The sequence below is a fragment of the Trachurus trachurus genome, assembly GCF_905171665.1.
Source record: "Trachurus trachurus genome assembly, chromosome: 19".
NCBI lineage: Eukaryota > Metazoa > Chordata > Actinopteri > Carangiformes > Carangidae > Trachurus > Trachurus trachurus.
The window spans coordinates 13,185,157-13,200,870 of record NC_139913.1 but is presented as its reverse complement, the minus strand read 5'-3'; the positions used below and the strand labels follow the sequence as shown (position 1 = coordinate 13,200,870).

General features: G+C 43.5%; 1 protein-coding gene across 3 annotated transcripts in view; it reads left to right on the top strand.

Annotated features, from left to right (window-relative positions):
* Nucleotides 1–15,714, top strand: part of dnah9 (dynein, axonemal, heavy chain 9) — a gene marked incomplete at both ends in the record, with an annotated part of 177,490 nt that overhangs the window by 138,735 nt on the left and 23,041 nt on the right. For all 3 annotated transcript variants that reach the window (XM_083994241.1, XM_083994240.1, XM_083994242.1), the window contains 4 exons: nt 1,203–1,396; nt 2,677–2,825; nt 5,509–5,636; nt 10,843–11,070. In XM_083994241.1, coding sequence (XP_083850367.1) covers nt 1,203–1,396; nt 2,677–2,825; nt 5,509–5,636; nt 10,843–11,070 — 699 coding nt within the window. The remainder of the gene's footprint in view (nt 1–1,202; nt 1,397–2,676; nt 2,826–5,508; nt 5,637–10,842; nt 11,071–15,714) is intronic.

Sequence of the window (15,714 nt, the reverse complement as noted above, 5' to 3'; positions counted from 1 at the left end):
TTAAACCCAGAACGCACTTAAGGCGTCTGCGGCGTAATTGAAGTCTATTTTCTTTGTTTCACCCAAACCTCCAGTGTGACAGCATGTGATTCTCTTGGGAGGGAGGAGGAGAGGCTCCGTGGTCCCGGTTCATTCTAAGCTGGGCCGTACCTGCACCTCCTCTTAAAGGACAGACGTCAGGCGATGCGATGCGGCCTCGTGGACTTGGAGCGGCAGAGGTTCCCTCGCTTGTCAGATCGGTTTAGCGGCAAACTAAACCCCGGCAGCAGCGGCAGCAGCAGTGGCAGCAGCGTGTTTTTTTAGCCTCTCATGCTCATGAATTTTTCAATCTGTACCGCCCCAGAATATTAACTTAACCTAAACCCCCTCCGAGAGTTCCGAGACGGCCTTTCTCCAACTGCACTCAACCGCTGTGAATGTTTAAGGCACTGCTAATCAAATTCTGTCACTCGATTTTCTTATCGCAGTTGGAAACATAATCAGTTGGAAAGCTTTAAGGAGGATAAGATCTTCTGATTGCTCGCCCCTCTTGATGATATTAGCCGAGCAGGGATCCCACGGGACCCTGTGTGTTCCCCCGTCACCGGGGGGCTGAGAGGTTGCCAACCGCCTGTGGTAATTACACAAACTCAGACTGAATTGAAGTCGGAGACCGAGCCGAGCCGAGCAGAGCCGCTTCCTCTGACAACACGCGTGCATCCCATCCGCATGGAGCTTTCCTTCCATGACACCCTGTACTCGGTCTCGTCTCCTCAGCACCAGCAGACAGCTTACACACTGCATCTGTGTGTATGTACTTGTACCTGCTTGAGGCTGTGCTTGCGTGACGCCGTTGTTCTTTGCAGATGAGATGAGGCATCTGTCAGCTGGGGTATCACAATAAAAACCCCCACTGGTTCAGCAGCCGATGCATATTCAGTCCTGCCCGCCCCCGTCCCACTATGAAGGGGATCGTGTTTGCTCAGCATTTCTGTTTGAATAAATATTATTTATATAGGCATGAGGAAAGATAAGCACTCCTGTCTGCTTTTTTTTCTCTTTGTTTTCCCTCCAACTTCTGCAAACAAAGTAGGTCTTTTTGCTGTGTATTGTGAAACGTTTCTGAGCATCACTGATCACACAGTACTGTAGCAGCACAGTGTTTTTTTTTGTTTTTTTTCCCCCTCCAGTGTAAATCATTTTCCCTCTCCTCATTCCACTAGTCCCTGTGCTCCATGGACGAGTTCCGAAACCTGGACAGAGACATCGAAGGTTCGGCCAAACGCTGGAAGAAGTTCGTGGAGTCCGAGTGTCCGGAAAAGGAGAAATTCCCCCAGGAGTGGAAGAGCAAAACCGCGCTGCAGAGGCTGTGCATGATGAGGGCGCTGAGGCCCGATCGCATGACCTACGCCGTCAGGTGAGAGGTGGGATCGCAGCTTGACCTTTGCTGCGCGAGCCGTAAAAGGACGGAAGGTGAAGGGTGAAACAGCTTAACCTTTGGCTCGCCGTCTGAATGACCCGCTCGCCGCTGAAATAGCTGCAATTACACAGCTTCAAAGATACAACGGTGGCTCGATACGTGTCACAAAGAGGGAGGGCGAGTCGGGTTAAGGTGCCAGCTGATGGGTTTATTGAAAATAAAACCACAACAAACACAAAAGGCCTGAGGTGTGGAAAGGAACTGAATCAGCTGTGAAGGGAACGTATGGATGAGTGAGAAACGGGAAAGAGAGAGAGATGGAGAGGTAGTTTAACCTCGGTGGAGGTGCAGAGGTGTCACCATGTTACCTCAGCTCCTGTGGGACATGACCAGGTGAACCACTGGGGCCAGACCAACATCCACCTTTTTATTTATGCATTTGCACATTGTTTATGTGGACTGCAGTGTAGCAGAGCTGCTTATTAATCTCATGTATGAGTGCATATAAGGTTACCAGGTGTTAGCCGCTTCCCTTCACAACAGTATCTTCTCCAACTCATGGACCAGTTTAAAAAATCACCAAAATGTTGGTTGTCAACAACCAAACCTATAAGAATACAAAGGTAAGTGATGCTCAGGGCACTTCTTATTCTTTATTTTGATAATGGTGGAACAGGAAGGACTGGACTGAAAGCAAACTTGTACAATTTTTCAAATGATTTGCTGTCCCACTTGCAGTGCCGTCTTATCCCAGAAAGGGGTTAAAACAAGAATATCTGCTTTTTACTTTATGTACGAATAAATTGTTAAATATTATTTTAGCTTTTTTTATTTATTGTCCAGGGTTGAAATTTAGATTTTCCAAGTATTTCAATGAGCAGCCTTTATATCAGTGAAGCAATAGATCTTTATATAATTCAGTAAAATGAGTTGATCAGATTTTTATATTCATATACAATAGTGTAGGGTCAGTGATATGCCTGCAAAATCATTCAAGCTTTTGATTCACTGTAATATTGAATAATCCCTCCAAATATTATTTATATGTATCTTTAAACAATCAGATTAAAAATGTATTTTAGGACTGAGGAGTTTCATGAACAACACTGAACAAAGGACGATGTTTGAAAGGCCAAAAGGATTTGGCGGTGAAACAGACTGGTATAAGCAGCCGTCTCTCCGCTGCACGCTGCTACTGAATTCTACTGTTAGAGTTCTTGTCGGTCAAAGATAATAAAAAGTGTTGAGGGGAACTGAGTCATATTCTACCCCCGCAGAGACTTTGTAGAGGAGAAACTGGGAAGCCAGTACGTGATTGGCAGATCACTGGACTTCGCCGTCTCCTTTGAAGAGTCGAGTCCAGCTACGCCCATGTTCTTCATCCTCTCTCCTGGAGTTGACCCTTTGAAGGATGTGGAGAAACATGGTAAGGCCCTCGCTCGTTTTTTTTTTTTTTATCTCTAATAAGCTGTAAGAATTCAGCCTTGGAGAGTGTTCTCCGCTTTTATCATGGACATATTTCCACTTTATCCACCGTTTCTTTATGGCGTGGGAACATGCAGGGTTTTCCTGGAGCGACCCATTGAAATGAGGTGACTGCATACCTGCATCCATGATTCCCTCTGCATAGGATTATCAGTCAGACACAGTCAACACATCTGTTGTGTGTCCCTGCTGTCGTACCAGCTATCACTGGCAATGCACAACAGGCTCGAGCTGGATTGAAGAGATTATACTAAAGGTCAGAAAAATATGAGATGACACCGGCGCTGTATTAGGGGCCGTGGAAAGTAAATGTCGTCGGTATGAGAGTTACTTTACGTTTCCGTGTGAATAATGTGCACGGCAGCAGGACGTGCTGTTTGGAGGTTTGACCAAACATATGCCAACACGCTGACCTGGAACAGGGCGCCATCGCAGCTTGACACTTTTGAATCTGCTGCCAAATGATTCAGTCTGTGTGTATTTGAAGTCGGCTGTATGAAATATTCACCTGGCAGGGAATTGTATCAGTTTGTACTGGAGGCAGGAGGTTTCCACTGTGTTTCTGCTTCAACCACTGCACAGTTTGTGTTCAAGTAATTCATCATCATAATCAGCTCCGGGAAACGAGAGTTTATTTTCACCTGTGTCTGTCTGTCTGTTTGTTAGTTAGTTAGTTAGTTAAGGATTAAAAGGTCCTGAGCTTATTTGCATGAAAATCTGTGAAGAGATGGAGGATGATCCGTAGATTAACCTTTTACATTCTGGTGCCAATTTTTTCACCTTACTTTTTATTGCAGGATACAGCATATTTTGCCATGTTGCTCAGTTTGTCAGGAAGTACTGTTTAGATCTTGATATAATCATTCTGACATATTAATGTTGAGATTTTGCAGATCGTGCAGACCCAGAAAATAATCTGGACATCGCAGATCAAAAAGTGCTTTGTCATCTGATCCCTAAGGTGTTGAATGCGGAAGTCTCATCAATGCCTGTGAACAAAAGATGATGACCAAGGATCACGATCCAATGACTCTATAAATTGGCTGTTTACACAAACACATTTGGTTGGTTTATGTTTATTTCAAATATATTGGAAGAAATAGTGACAGCAGAGGAAAAAAAGAATAAATAATCATAAAAATTAGAGATAATGAAAACACAAAGCAAAAATAAATAAATACATGAAACACTTGATAACTTGGTTAACATATTTGAAAAGGAGCGGGAAGAAAAAAATACATATATTTAATCCCACTGCCTCTCCAGAACAATCTGAATGTCTCATCCTTGCACCCAACGTCATTTGAGCCAGAGCTCACAAATGAAGTTTAAAGGTCCAGTGTGTAATATTTGTCAAGGTTTATTGGCAATATCTAAATATACTACCCATGAATATATTTGTATAAGTGTATAATTGCTATAAAATGAAATTTGAAATGAACAGACACAACCCTCAGCAGTACGGCACTTATCACATAACAGGGATCACAGATGGAAAAATGCAATTTAGCTCTGTTTTTGAGTAATGCAGTCTGTGCAGCACCTTGTACTGAATGAACCTGTAATGTGGGTTAATGGAGCAACAGTGGACACAGTGGCACATCCCAAAATTCTGCTGATATTTCAGAGTTCAAGTCTGTGGCCCAAGCTTATCTAATAAAACTAGTGGATTAAACACAATGCATCAATATCAGCTCAGATGCTGAACATTTCTGAACATTAACCAGCCTTGTTGTCATGGTGTTGAGATCAATGGCTCTGTAGGGTTGTTTGTCCTCGCTGGAGGTCTGCACTCTGCTCAATACATGATTTTAATGTCCTACGGTTTCTGTTTACTTTTTGAAAATCCATCTTAAACAAAATGATTGTACACCACAGATGTGTATGGAAGCTGGAGTTCTAGTATCTGTAATAGAGTGAATGCTTTAAATGCCTTGGAAAGCAGCAGGAGGTGTTAAAGTGGACCAACCTTTGACCCTTCACTGAAACTCTCCATCCTCACCTGGGAGTCTTTCTACTGAAGTGGCTGTGAAGAGGAGTGATTATTGATTATCGGCACCTTCTCTCTGAGTGTAGTCAGTCACATCAAAGCTGCAGAGGGATGAGGAGCAGCCTGAACCAGAAGGAGGTGCTTTTCTATTACAGCTGCGATTATTGGCTTTCTCATTGGTATTAGGCTTCAGTTAGATTCTCATTAGATAGATGATGTGATTTTGTATGCTCTGCAGGGGACTAATATCCCTGAAACAGACCCTCGCTATCTGCCTCCTTTCAGGTTGGAGTGTTAATGAAACAGACAAGTAATTGTACCGTTTGAATGGAATCTCAATGGCGGGTCTCGAGAAAGGCCGACTCGCTGAATATCTGCGATCTCATTAAGTCGTTCACTCTCCCACACTCTGAACCACTGTGACTCTTGGATGTGTTTTGATTTTTTTGTACTTATTGTTATTACTTAATTTATTTAATATACCTTTAATCAGTCTCTTTGTCATAGCTCCTGGTTGTTGGCTCTTCTTCTCTCCCAGCGGGATAAAATAACTGTTAGAGGTCCATGTGTTAAACAGTGTGTCAGGAAGGTGTTTTGTGTGAAATGATGTGTGTGTGTGTGTGTTTTCCTCCAGGGAAGAAGCTGGGCTACACGTTTGACAACAAGAATTTCCATAATGTCTCTCTGGGTCAAGGTCAGGAGATTATAGCTGAACAAGCCCTGGATCTGGCAGCTAAGAACGGCCACTGGGTCATATTACAGGTACAGTACACCCGTACACACACAGCACACACTGTACAGACACAGACCAAAATATCCCACTGTGGTGTCAAATACAATGCAGAGGAAAGAGCCCACGCGACACATTTGTTGTCATAGAAAGTTGCAGGTAGGTTGGTTGGTATTTGAACGAGATACAGTGGCATGCAAAAGTTTGGGCACCCCTGGTCAAAAAATTCCGTTAATGTGAACAGTTCAGCAAGTGGAAGATGAAATGATCTCCAAAAGACATTAAGTTACAGATGACACATTTACATTTTAAACAATGTATATATTTTTTAATTTTCATCTTTCAAAACAGAAAAGGAAAAGCAAAGGTCTGGGCCCCCTGCATAGTTAGTAGCTAGTAGCTCCCCCTTTGGAAACTATCACAGAGTGTAAATAGTAAATATCTTGTCTGATACCTTGGTCAAAGTTATCTGAGAGCTCAAGTCTCCTGGGTTTTCTATTCTTTTGCAGGCTGCTAAGACTATGTTTACAGGGAAACGGAAACACAAAAGTGGCGCTACGTTCTCACTTTTTATTCCGTGTTTGGACAAGCGTTTTTTGGGGGGAAATCTGCATGCATATGGTGAAGCAAAAGTTTGTAGAATCTGACATGCTTGTTATTTTCCTGTGCTGGCTCATGCCTGTGACGTAAACGAGTACGCGACGTGAGCAGATTGGAGCAGACTTTTGTGTTTTTACCCTTTACAGTGCGTTCACACCGGGCGCGAGGTGAATTTTTCACGCCCGGTGTGAACGCACTGTTAGACGGGAACGTGATGGTGGATTTCCACTCTGGAGGGTGGTTTCACTTTTTTGCAGTCGCTGTCAAAACGAAAGGCACATCCGATGAAATATTTTGTCGTTTTCACCCGTGAGCGTTGTCGTGTAAACAGGGCCTAAAACTGTTGAAAACAAAAATAAGAGACTTCAAATATTGCAATAGAGTGTTTCATGTTTAACTTTATGCCTTTTGGAAATCATTTCATCTTCCATTTAACTGCTCACATTAAAAGACATTTTGACCAGGGGTGCCCAAACTTTTGCATGCCACTGTAAGATGTATGAAATGAAATCTATAAAGTGGCTAAATATATACAAATAAAAAAGAAACTACTATACGTTCTGTAAAATGGATACCAGGTTCGTCTGTGTCAGTGATTTTCCATTCAGGAGCATGTCCTCTATCTGTGTGTGTTGTGAAGGAGTGTGGGTTGTAGCATCACAGTGTTCTTTACTGCACACTGAGTGGGGTGTTTGCTTTCCTCCCAGGTTCCGTCTGCATTGAAAAGCGAATTTAATTTTCTGCGGAAATTTCCTAAGTGAAAGGGCAGTGGCATTATACAGTACAATATCTACAGCCGCCGTGTCTGTTCTCCTCTTATCTGGAGGGCAAGGCTGGCGTTTGCATTTTAAGTGGAAACCTTGGTGGAATTTTAATGGGCGGGGAGTATCGACAGATATGAACCGCAGACCGGGCCACTGCGGGACACCCTTTTCTTTTAATTCACACAGCTGGTAGAAATTCAAAAAGAAAAGGAGAGAGAGACAGAGAGGAGGAAGAGAGAGGCGTCTCTCTCTAGCTGAAGACTCAGGGTAGCACAGACAAGCAGTTGTTTAATTACCTTTGCATAAGAATCCCAATCGATGGGCTTAAAAAGACCTTGTCCCCCTGGCAACAAACCTCCCACTCGCTTTATCATCGGCTGTCCGTTGGTCTGCCTGCTGTGAGCCACCCCCATGGCACCGGCGGGGGAGAAACCAGAGGGGAGGGGACGTATCACATTCTCATCTCTCTCCTGTTTTTTACCAACAGTCTCTTTTTTCCTGATATAACGCTCCATCGTCTCTCTTCTGTTCCTCTTCCCACCTTCTCATTCTGCTACGTAACTTATTTATCATTTTTCGTGCAGCGTATGTCCCTCCTCCCTCCCTTCCTTCCTCCTCCTACCTACGCCGCACTACACTACACCTCTCCTCTGCCTCTGCCGGGCCCGGCTCCCATCAGCGGAGGGCCAGGTCAGCGGTCCCTTTCGGCTGAGGGGTAATTATACAGAACGGCAGCCTGGGCTCAGATGGGCCTGGGAGACAGAGATGCAGAAAGTCTGAAAGTGGCCCATTGGGATGGACGGACGGGGGGTGGGGGTGGAGAGGCAATCAATCGCTCAGATTGGAGTTGAATATCCCACCTCGGCCAGGCAGGGGGGGCAATCAAGTGGCCTAAACTCACCAGGCACTTGGCGTATTTACTGCCAAAGCCAGCCCATTTGCAGCCGGTGGCAGGGCGGATTGCAGAGAGCAGCAGAGACAGTTTGATGGGGAAAAAAAGCTCCGTCTCAATGTCCTCTCTTCACTTCACTGTGAGGGGAAGAGCCAGAGAGCTTTGCTCGTCTTTTGGAACTTTAATGATTCATGCGTTCCTCCTTTTCTGAAATCTTACACTGAGAGTTGGACAAGATTCAGTTTAACTATTGATGAAGAGATTTTGAACCTACAAGGACAACAAGGAATAAATTGAGTCTCAGCCACAGTGAGAAGATCAAGACTGTTTTTCATCTGTTAATCTGAGGTGAATTATCCTGCTGTGTACAACTAACATCTCCAACAGTTTAGACTCTTTACTACAGCTGTGAACTAGGAGGAAGTATTTTCCCAACTGTAATTTCCAGTTTCAGTAATATTTTATAGTATTATATTATACTCACTCATATTATGAGTTACTTTATAGTTTTACCAAGTCACTTTCATGCAAGTCTTGCATCAGACACATCATTACAATTTACAGCAGTTCTCAGAATGGTTCATCTTATATAGTTGATAGACAGTTTTACAAACACTGAACTACTTTCACGCATTTTCTAACTCAAAATGAAAAACACTACAGTGGAAATATCACACAGTAAAAACACGACTCCAGCATTTATATCAAACGGCAAACAACTTTTTTATTTTAATTTAAGCTCTTCTGTCCTCCACAAACTTGTACATTTTCTTACAGTGATCTGCTGAGAGGTTCATGTGTTCACACTAAACACTGATGCAGCGCTGAAACAGAGCAACTTATTGCTCATTATAGTTTTTCCTGGATTGGATGGATGGATGGATGGATGGATGGATGGATGGATGGATGGATGGATGGATGGATGGATGGATGGATGGATGGATGGATGGATGGAGGGAGGGATGGATGGTTGGAAAGATGGATTGATGGATGGATAGATATTTTGCAGATCAGTCAGGTTTTTATCAAGCCATTTGCTGTCTGAGTCTTGAAGCTGGAGAAAAGTTTGAATTGACTGGTGACAGTGTTTAAGTGATTGACTGACTTTGCAGGTTTGACACATGAACAAGTTGGAATAAACACAGTGGAATGAGAATTGCATGAAGATTGGTGAGTGATGTTTCAATTGTGCGACTGAGAAAAACTGACAGATACTTTTCTCAAGTCAAAACAGACCTTCTATAGTTTCTTATCTTTGTCCTTATGGTTCACCTTCAAGAATTTCACCTCATGCGGTGACTTCTACCAAAACTCCCTCAGTTATATATATTTTTTTACACATAATTCCTGCAGTTAGCTGACTATTAGGGACAGAAACACAAACTGTCTCCTGCATATTTATCCACAGTATTTTTAAACCTGTACTCAGCAGTCTGTCACGCTGTCAGCGCCTCAGTCCTGTTCCCTGTGTTCCAGCATCAGTCTGGAGTCTGACTGCCTCTCCACTGCGGGTGCCGCCTCCTCCTCGGAGCCGGAGCCCAGCTGTGCAGCTGTCCTCCACGCCGCTCCTTGACGAATGTGTTTTTGAGCGCGCGGAGGGGGGAAAAGCATTGTGTGCGTGCACCTGCATGTGTTTATTGTCCGCCATTGTCGGAGCCGCGCGCATGATAGGCAGCCGGGTGAGCCATTGTGCTCTCCCTCAGGTTGTGTTTGATAGCAATGCATCAAAGACCTTGCCAGTGGTGTCTTCTAATGGGTTTTAGATTCAACTTTCATATTATTATGTAAATAGGTGACTCTTTGATGTAGTATCAGTGCCATCATCGCAGGGGCTGGAAGGCCCTTATCAAGAAGACGTTGAGGAAACAAAAAAATGTTGCACCTGAAAGTTAATTAAAAAGCCATAAAGTAGTGGCTGCTCCTCTGTCTTGTTTGTTTGTCTGTCGGCCTGCTGGTCTGTCTTTCTCTCTCTCTCACCCCCCCTTCTCCCCCTGCAGCCCAGAGGATGAATGGTTTCATTACAGTGACAAGTTCTGAGGCAGTCTCTCACTTCTGTTGGCTCCCTTTATTGCCAAAGTATTCACATGCCAAGAGGAAGGCTTGTACTGTGGCTTGATGAAAAAGCACTTGAATTCAGACTTTTAATTTGTATACTATTCATTACTCTCAAAGGCATCGAGAGGCAAACTAACTTATCCCTCTCTCGGCTCCCAGACTTCTCTGTCACACAACGTGAAACTTTTTTCTCCCCTTTTTTTTTTTTTCCTCACTCAACAACTCTTCCAAAAAACTGACGTTCCTCTCCGTCGTGTCCCGTCGTACGGAAAGAGCTCTAACTCCAGCCATCACAAGGAAGATTAAATATGGAGAGCAGAGGGAAATGAGAAAGTAAAGAGGCTTATGAATTAATGACTGGAGTTATTAGTGCTGTAATTAGATTTAGGGAATGGGCAGTGCTGCATGGTGAGATGTGTGGGGGGGCTTGGCTGACTCTTATCATTCACAGGATATCCTGTAAGTGTCAGGACAGTTGAGATGGAAAATTGAGCTCATCCATGCTTGTGTGATAGTACAAGTCAGCCGCGCTGTCCGCGCAGCGCCCAGAGATGAATGTGCAGAAAAGTCAGTCTGAAGTTCCGCCGGAGAACGGCCCCTTAATGTCAGCAACCTGGAAATGGGTTTCAAGTGCTGTGTACCATTTAATTTGGTGCCACATCAAAGTCAGAGTGAAGAGAGGAGAGTATGCAACATTTTAATTGCTCCTTTTTGCTAGTTGTCATTACAAAAATAAATTATACAGGCGATTCCAGCATCAAGTACATAATTAAGCTATTATGTGTTATCCAAAGCCCCGACTTTCACAGATATCCAACAGAAAACATTATCTGGGTATAGATCAGGCTCTCTGACCTCACACAGGAAAATGAACAACTGGCCCATCCACCAACCAATAACCTGCAATGTTTTCCTGTTTCCCTGCAGAACATCCACCTGGTGGCCCGCTGGCTCGGCACTTTGGAGAAACTTCTGGAGCAGCACGCGGAGGGCAGCCACCAGAACTTCAGGGTGTTCGTCAGCGCCGAGCCCTCGTCCACCCCCGAGGGACACATCATCCCACAGGGCATCCTGGAGAACTCCATCAAGATCACCAATGAGCCACCCACAGGGATGCACGCAAACCTGCACAAGGCCCTGGACAACTTCACCCAGGTAAGACTCTGAGGTCTGATGTCAGATGTTTTTTTGTTTTTTTTACAGTATACAAAGAAAGAAAAGAGAGAGAGAGAAAAAAAGACAGGCAAGAGAAAATAAGCAGAGGTGGATGAATCACAATGGCAATATTTGTACATATTAAGAGACAGAGCTAGATCCAGGGTTTAGAAACATTTCAGTCCTTTTTGTTCCACTTGTCCAGTTCGTTTCTCCACATGGACACAGAGCAGAAGCCGTCTCACATAAGTGTTCAGTAAGCATGGAGAGGATACACTGATTAGGACATTAGTATTTTACTCTAAAAAGAAAGAACAAAACTCTGATGTCAGCTTCGAGTAGTGCATTCTTTTGTGGTGGAAAAGAACAAAATAATATACATATACTGTACATACACATCATTATTTGTCTTGGGTTTTATGTGTGTAGTGTGTTCCCCTCTTCCAATAATCTGAGAAGCATTTTTCTGAAAGATGCCACCAATTTCCAAACAGTCTGACAAATCAAGAGGAGGGGATTTAGGAATATTTGACATTTGACATGAGCTCATGAAATCAGATCAGGTTGTCTGTCATTTTGTATTAACAGACAACCTCAAATAATGTAAAACTTGAAATTTCAGTGATGTTTAACATCAATGTGAATAAAGTCGGTTAACTATGTGAGTCTGTCTGCTCAGCTGCTTCAGTGGGTGATAACAGGTGTTTACAGCTCGTTCCCCTGCATCTTAAAAACCAGCCTCAACTCAACCACTAAAAAACATAAATCTGTAGCTGATCTGATTATATGATGCTTATACAGTCTATTTTATATCTAGATATTATATAACATCTATGAAGCACAGTGTTCTTTAGACACCCTCACTTTCAATAATAATGACTTGATGAAAACAGGTTTTCAGAAATTCATTAAAATTCAAAAACCATCATGTCTTATTAGTATTCAGACACTTTGTCTGGGAGTTAAGAACTTGACTGGAGTCAAACTGAATTGATTTGACTCAGTCTAGAGAGGCTCAGCCCATAATTCACTCACATGAAAACCAAGACATGGAGGTTGGTATGTGCAGACCTCCACCATGAACAGAGCAAATGTTTCAAACAGTCTCCAAAGCTGCAGGAGGAGTGTTCTCAGTCTGCAGTTTGGATTTTCTTCTGCTGTTGGTTTTATGTGTAACTGACCACAAACCCGATGACCACTCCAACAGAGGTTCAGACGTCCAGCAGAGAACTTGCCACAAGATTAAGACCTTTGTGTCAGAGAGACAGACTCCACAGTGAATAAAAGTGTAAGTGGTACATTACAGCCCACTGGAGTTTGTCAAATGACATTTAAAGGCAAAAGATGAAGTGTAGCGTGGTGGAGGCTGCATCACGATTCAGTGCTCGTGACCTGAGATGGAGTGACAGTTCACCTTTCAGCATAACAATGACCCTAGGCACTTTCACTCTGTCATGTTGGGATATCAAGAGAAGATTGATGTGCAAAAATGGCAAGTTTATCATTTAAAAAGAGAATTTACATTAAGTGTGAAGGGCTCAGAGTACTTTCTGAAACCTTGATAGATTATTATAATACCCTGTTTCTCTGCTGAGCCCAAAATTGATTAGAACCCTTCATTTCTTAAAGCAGAAGTGAGTGATCCGGTCGTTTTCGCTAATGCTGCGTTCCAGGCAGGCTTTTGAAATCGTAAATTACAGCTTCAAGTCACAACTTACGACTTTGTAGCGTTCCAGGCAACCCACTCGTGTTTTTCCGACCTGTTTTACCGGTGAAAGTCACTATAACGGCCACTCGTAATGTACGTGCCCTTCTTTTCCCTATAAGAGGGCACGGTTGCTGGTCTCCAGTGTTCGGACGCGTGCTAGTGCAGCAAACAACAAAAGGTGCCCAAGGCGAGGGTTTGTGCTAAAACACACATTTATTATAACATACCTTGGCGGATGGGACACGAAAGCACATAAAGACACGGTCAAAACTGTATGCCTTCGACCAGCACACCTGTAGGCTGATTGTCCACGGTTTAAATAACCCCCCGTGACCCGTAGTGCATCATGCACTTCCGGTGTCACCGGGAGTTACCACAATAAAACCCGCCAAGTACAAACACCAAAATAAAAGCACAAATATGGCTCCTACACGTAACTTCCGACCGGTGAACTCGTACCAGATCGAACTGGTACCACTTCACGGTCGGAAAAATACGAGTTTCCTTGAACGCACCATAACAGTCCTCGTCGCTACGTCACCACATTCACGGCGTTCCTTGGCTGCACACACAGCCCTGCATGCCGTTCTCTCTCCTCATTGGATAAAAACTGTAGGATACGATAAATGTTTTCTCTTCGGCTCAGAGCAGAGCAGAGGGACTGAGAGACCCGTGTTTCAGTCCAAACACTCTATGTAAGTGATTGTTGTCGGAAGATATAACTATTTAAGACTTATATTAACACAAATATATCACTCACTTCTGCTTTAAAGACTAAAAGAAAACTATTAAAAAGTTAAACGGACTGACATCCGTGTTGAGATTCTGTGCTACACATGAAACTCAGCTGTGGTTTCATCATTTCTCTGTATCAGATGTTTCTAGACCTTTACTGTACACATGCTGTACACACCTGTCTACATACTTTAAGGAAGTGATCATCAACCGGCGGCTCGGGGGCCAAATCCGGCCCGCTGAACCTGCCAGTCCGGCCCACGGATTCTGAAATTGTGAGGATCAAAAAGAAAATACATTGTCATCATGAGTAGCTGTGGTATTGGTGATAGGAGCCTGACTGGCAAAGGCTAAAATGCCTTCAGTTCTGCAAGAAAAAATGGAATATCAAAAAGGTAAATATCAAAAACTAAATTTTTAGGCCAAAATGTGAATTTAATTTCTTTCTTTTTTTAAATGTCTGGCCTCCAAGGTGTCTGTCAAGAAAAATTCTGGCCCTACGACAAATATAGTTGGTGACCCCTGCTGTGCGGCCTCACAGCTGACAGTGCAGATAACAGCAGAAGCCAAAAGGTGGAGAGAACTGCTGGCAGAGCTCAGGGACAGGGTGGTGTCGAGGTTCAAAAACATTTTGTGCACAGTGATCTGAACAGGAAAATGTCAACCATGCCGCTCTGAAATGAACAAAGACACTTGTGTCACACACTTTGCAGCAGTGAGATCGAGCCCTGACTTTGTTTTTTATGAGACTGTCATTGATTCACTGCAGTTCAAGGTGGAAACACTCAGCCATGGTGGTGATACTTACATCATCTTAGGTTTTGTATTAAATAACAAAGCATCATGTGGATGAGAAAACTAGATTTTAATCAGAGTCTTTATATATAAAGAGTTTAAAGGAAAATGAAAATGAAATCTATTCACTTTGAATCATAAACCAAAGGAGAAAAAATCTATTTCATTTTCCAAACTTAAAGGGATAGTTCAGCTTTTTTTGAAGGAGGGTTGTATGAGCTACAAATGCCCATTAAGTACACTAGATGCTGTAGAAAGGTCTCTGCTCTCCCCCACTGAGAAACACCGGTGCATCGCACTGCACAGAGACACAGGTAGTACACTGTTGTCAATGAGGGACAATGAATCAGGGTATTTTCACCGCCTATGAGAAGTCCGTCTCAAAACAATACACCAGTTCAAGAGTACGATCTAAAGTAAACATTTTCAATGTATCAGCTGGTCGGAAAAAGTTTTTTTATCTGGAACTACCCAACTCACTCAGTACTCCTCGGTACTCCTCCACACAGTTGGTTAGTTCCAGATAAATAAATAAAACGTTTTTCGACCAGCTGATGCATTGTACATTTTTACTGTAGATCCTACTCTTGAACTGGTGTATTATTTTGAGGCGGGACTTCTAGTAGGTGGTGAAAATACGCTGATTAATTGTCCCCCAACAGTGTGTTGCCTGTTTGTGCAGTGCAATGCGCTAGTGTTTCTCAATGGGGGGGGCCAGAGACCTTTCTACTGCATCTAGTGTACTCAATGGGCATTTGTAGCTCATACAACCCCACTTCAAAAAAAATGTAACTATCCCTTTAATAGGAATTGATCCCAATTACACCAAGTAGTGGAGGATGATGTCACCACTTTACAGTAATAAGCATCTTAGATACGTGAAAGTATCCTCTTCACGTTGATACATGCTACTGTAACTTCCTCCTCTCTGCTGTTAGCAGCAGTTGAAAACAACACATGCCATTTTTTTGCTCCAGATTTCTCATCAAGTTGCCAATTTGCAGGAATATGGCAGCTGGCAGATGGCTGCGGTCGCCCTGGAATTGCCTCTGACCCGTGGGGTGGGGGGTGGGGGCAGATGTGAACAGCGCACATGCTAACGCTAAAAGTTTGTGTGGTTATAATCTGCAGGAAGATGGAGGTGTTACCTGAGGACGGAGCTCATAACAAAGTCAATTCAACCTGTTTTTTTTTGTTTGTTTGTTTGTTTTTTGTTTTTTCTGTGTGTGTGTGTGTGTTATCAGCGAGCGGCCAGACAATATCGCGGCCGGTGCGGCCCGCTCCGCTCAGAATGCATCAATGCGCCGCAGTGGCCCTTTCTTTACCTTATCAGCTCCCCATCTCTGTCTAAGCCTCACCATTACCCCGCCGGTGCATCTTCCTCCACGCCGTTACCTGAGTGCTCG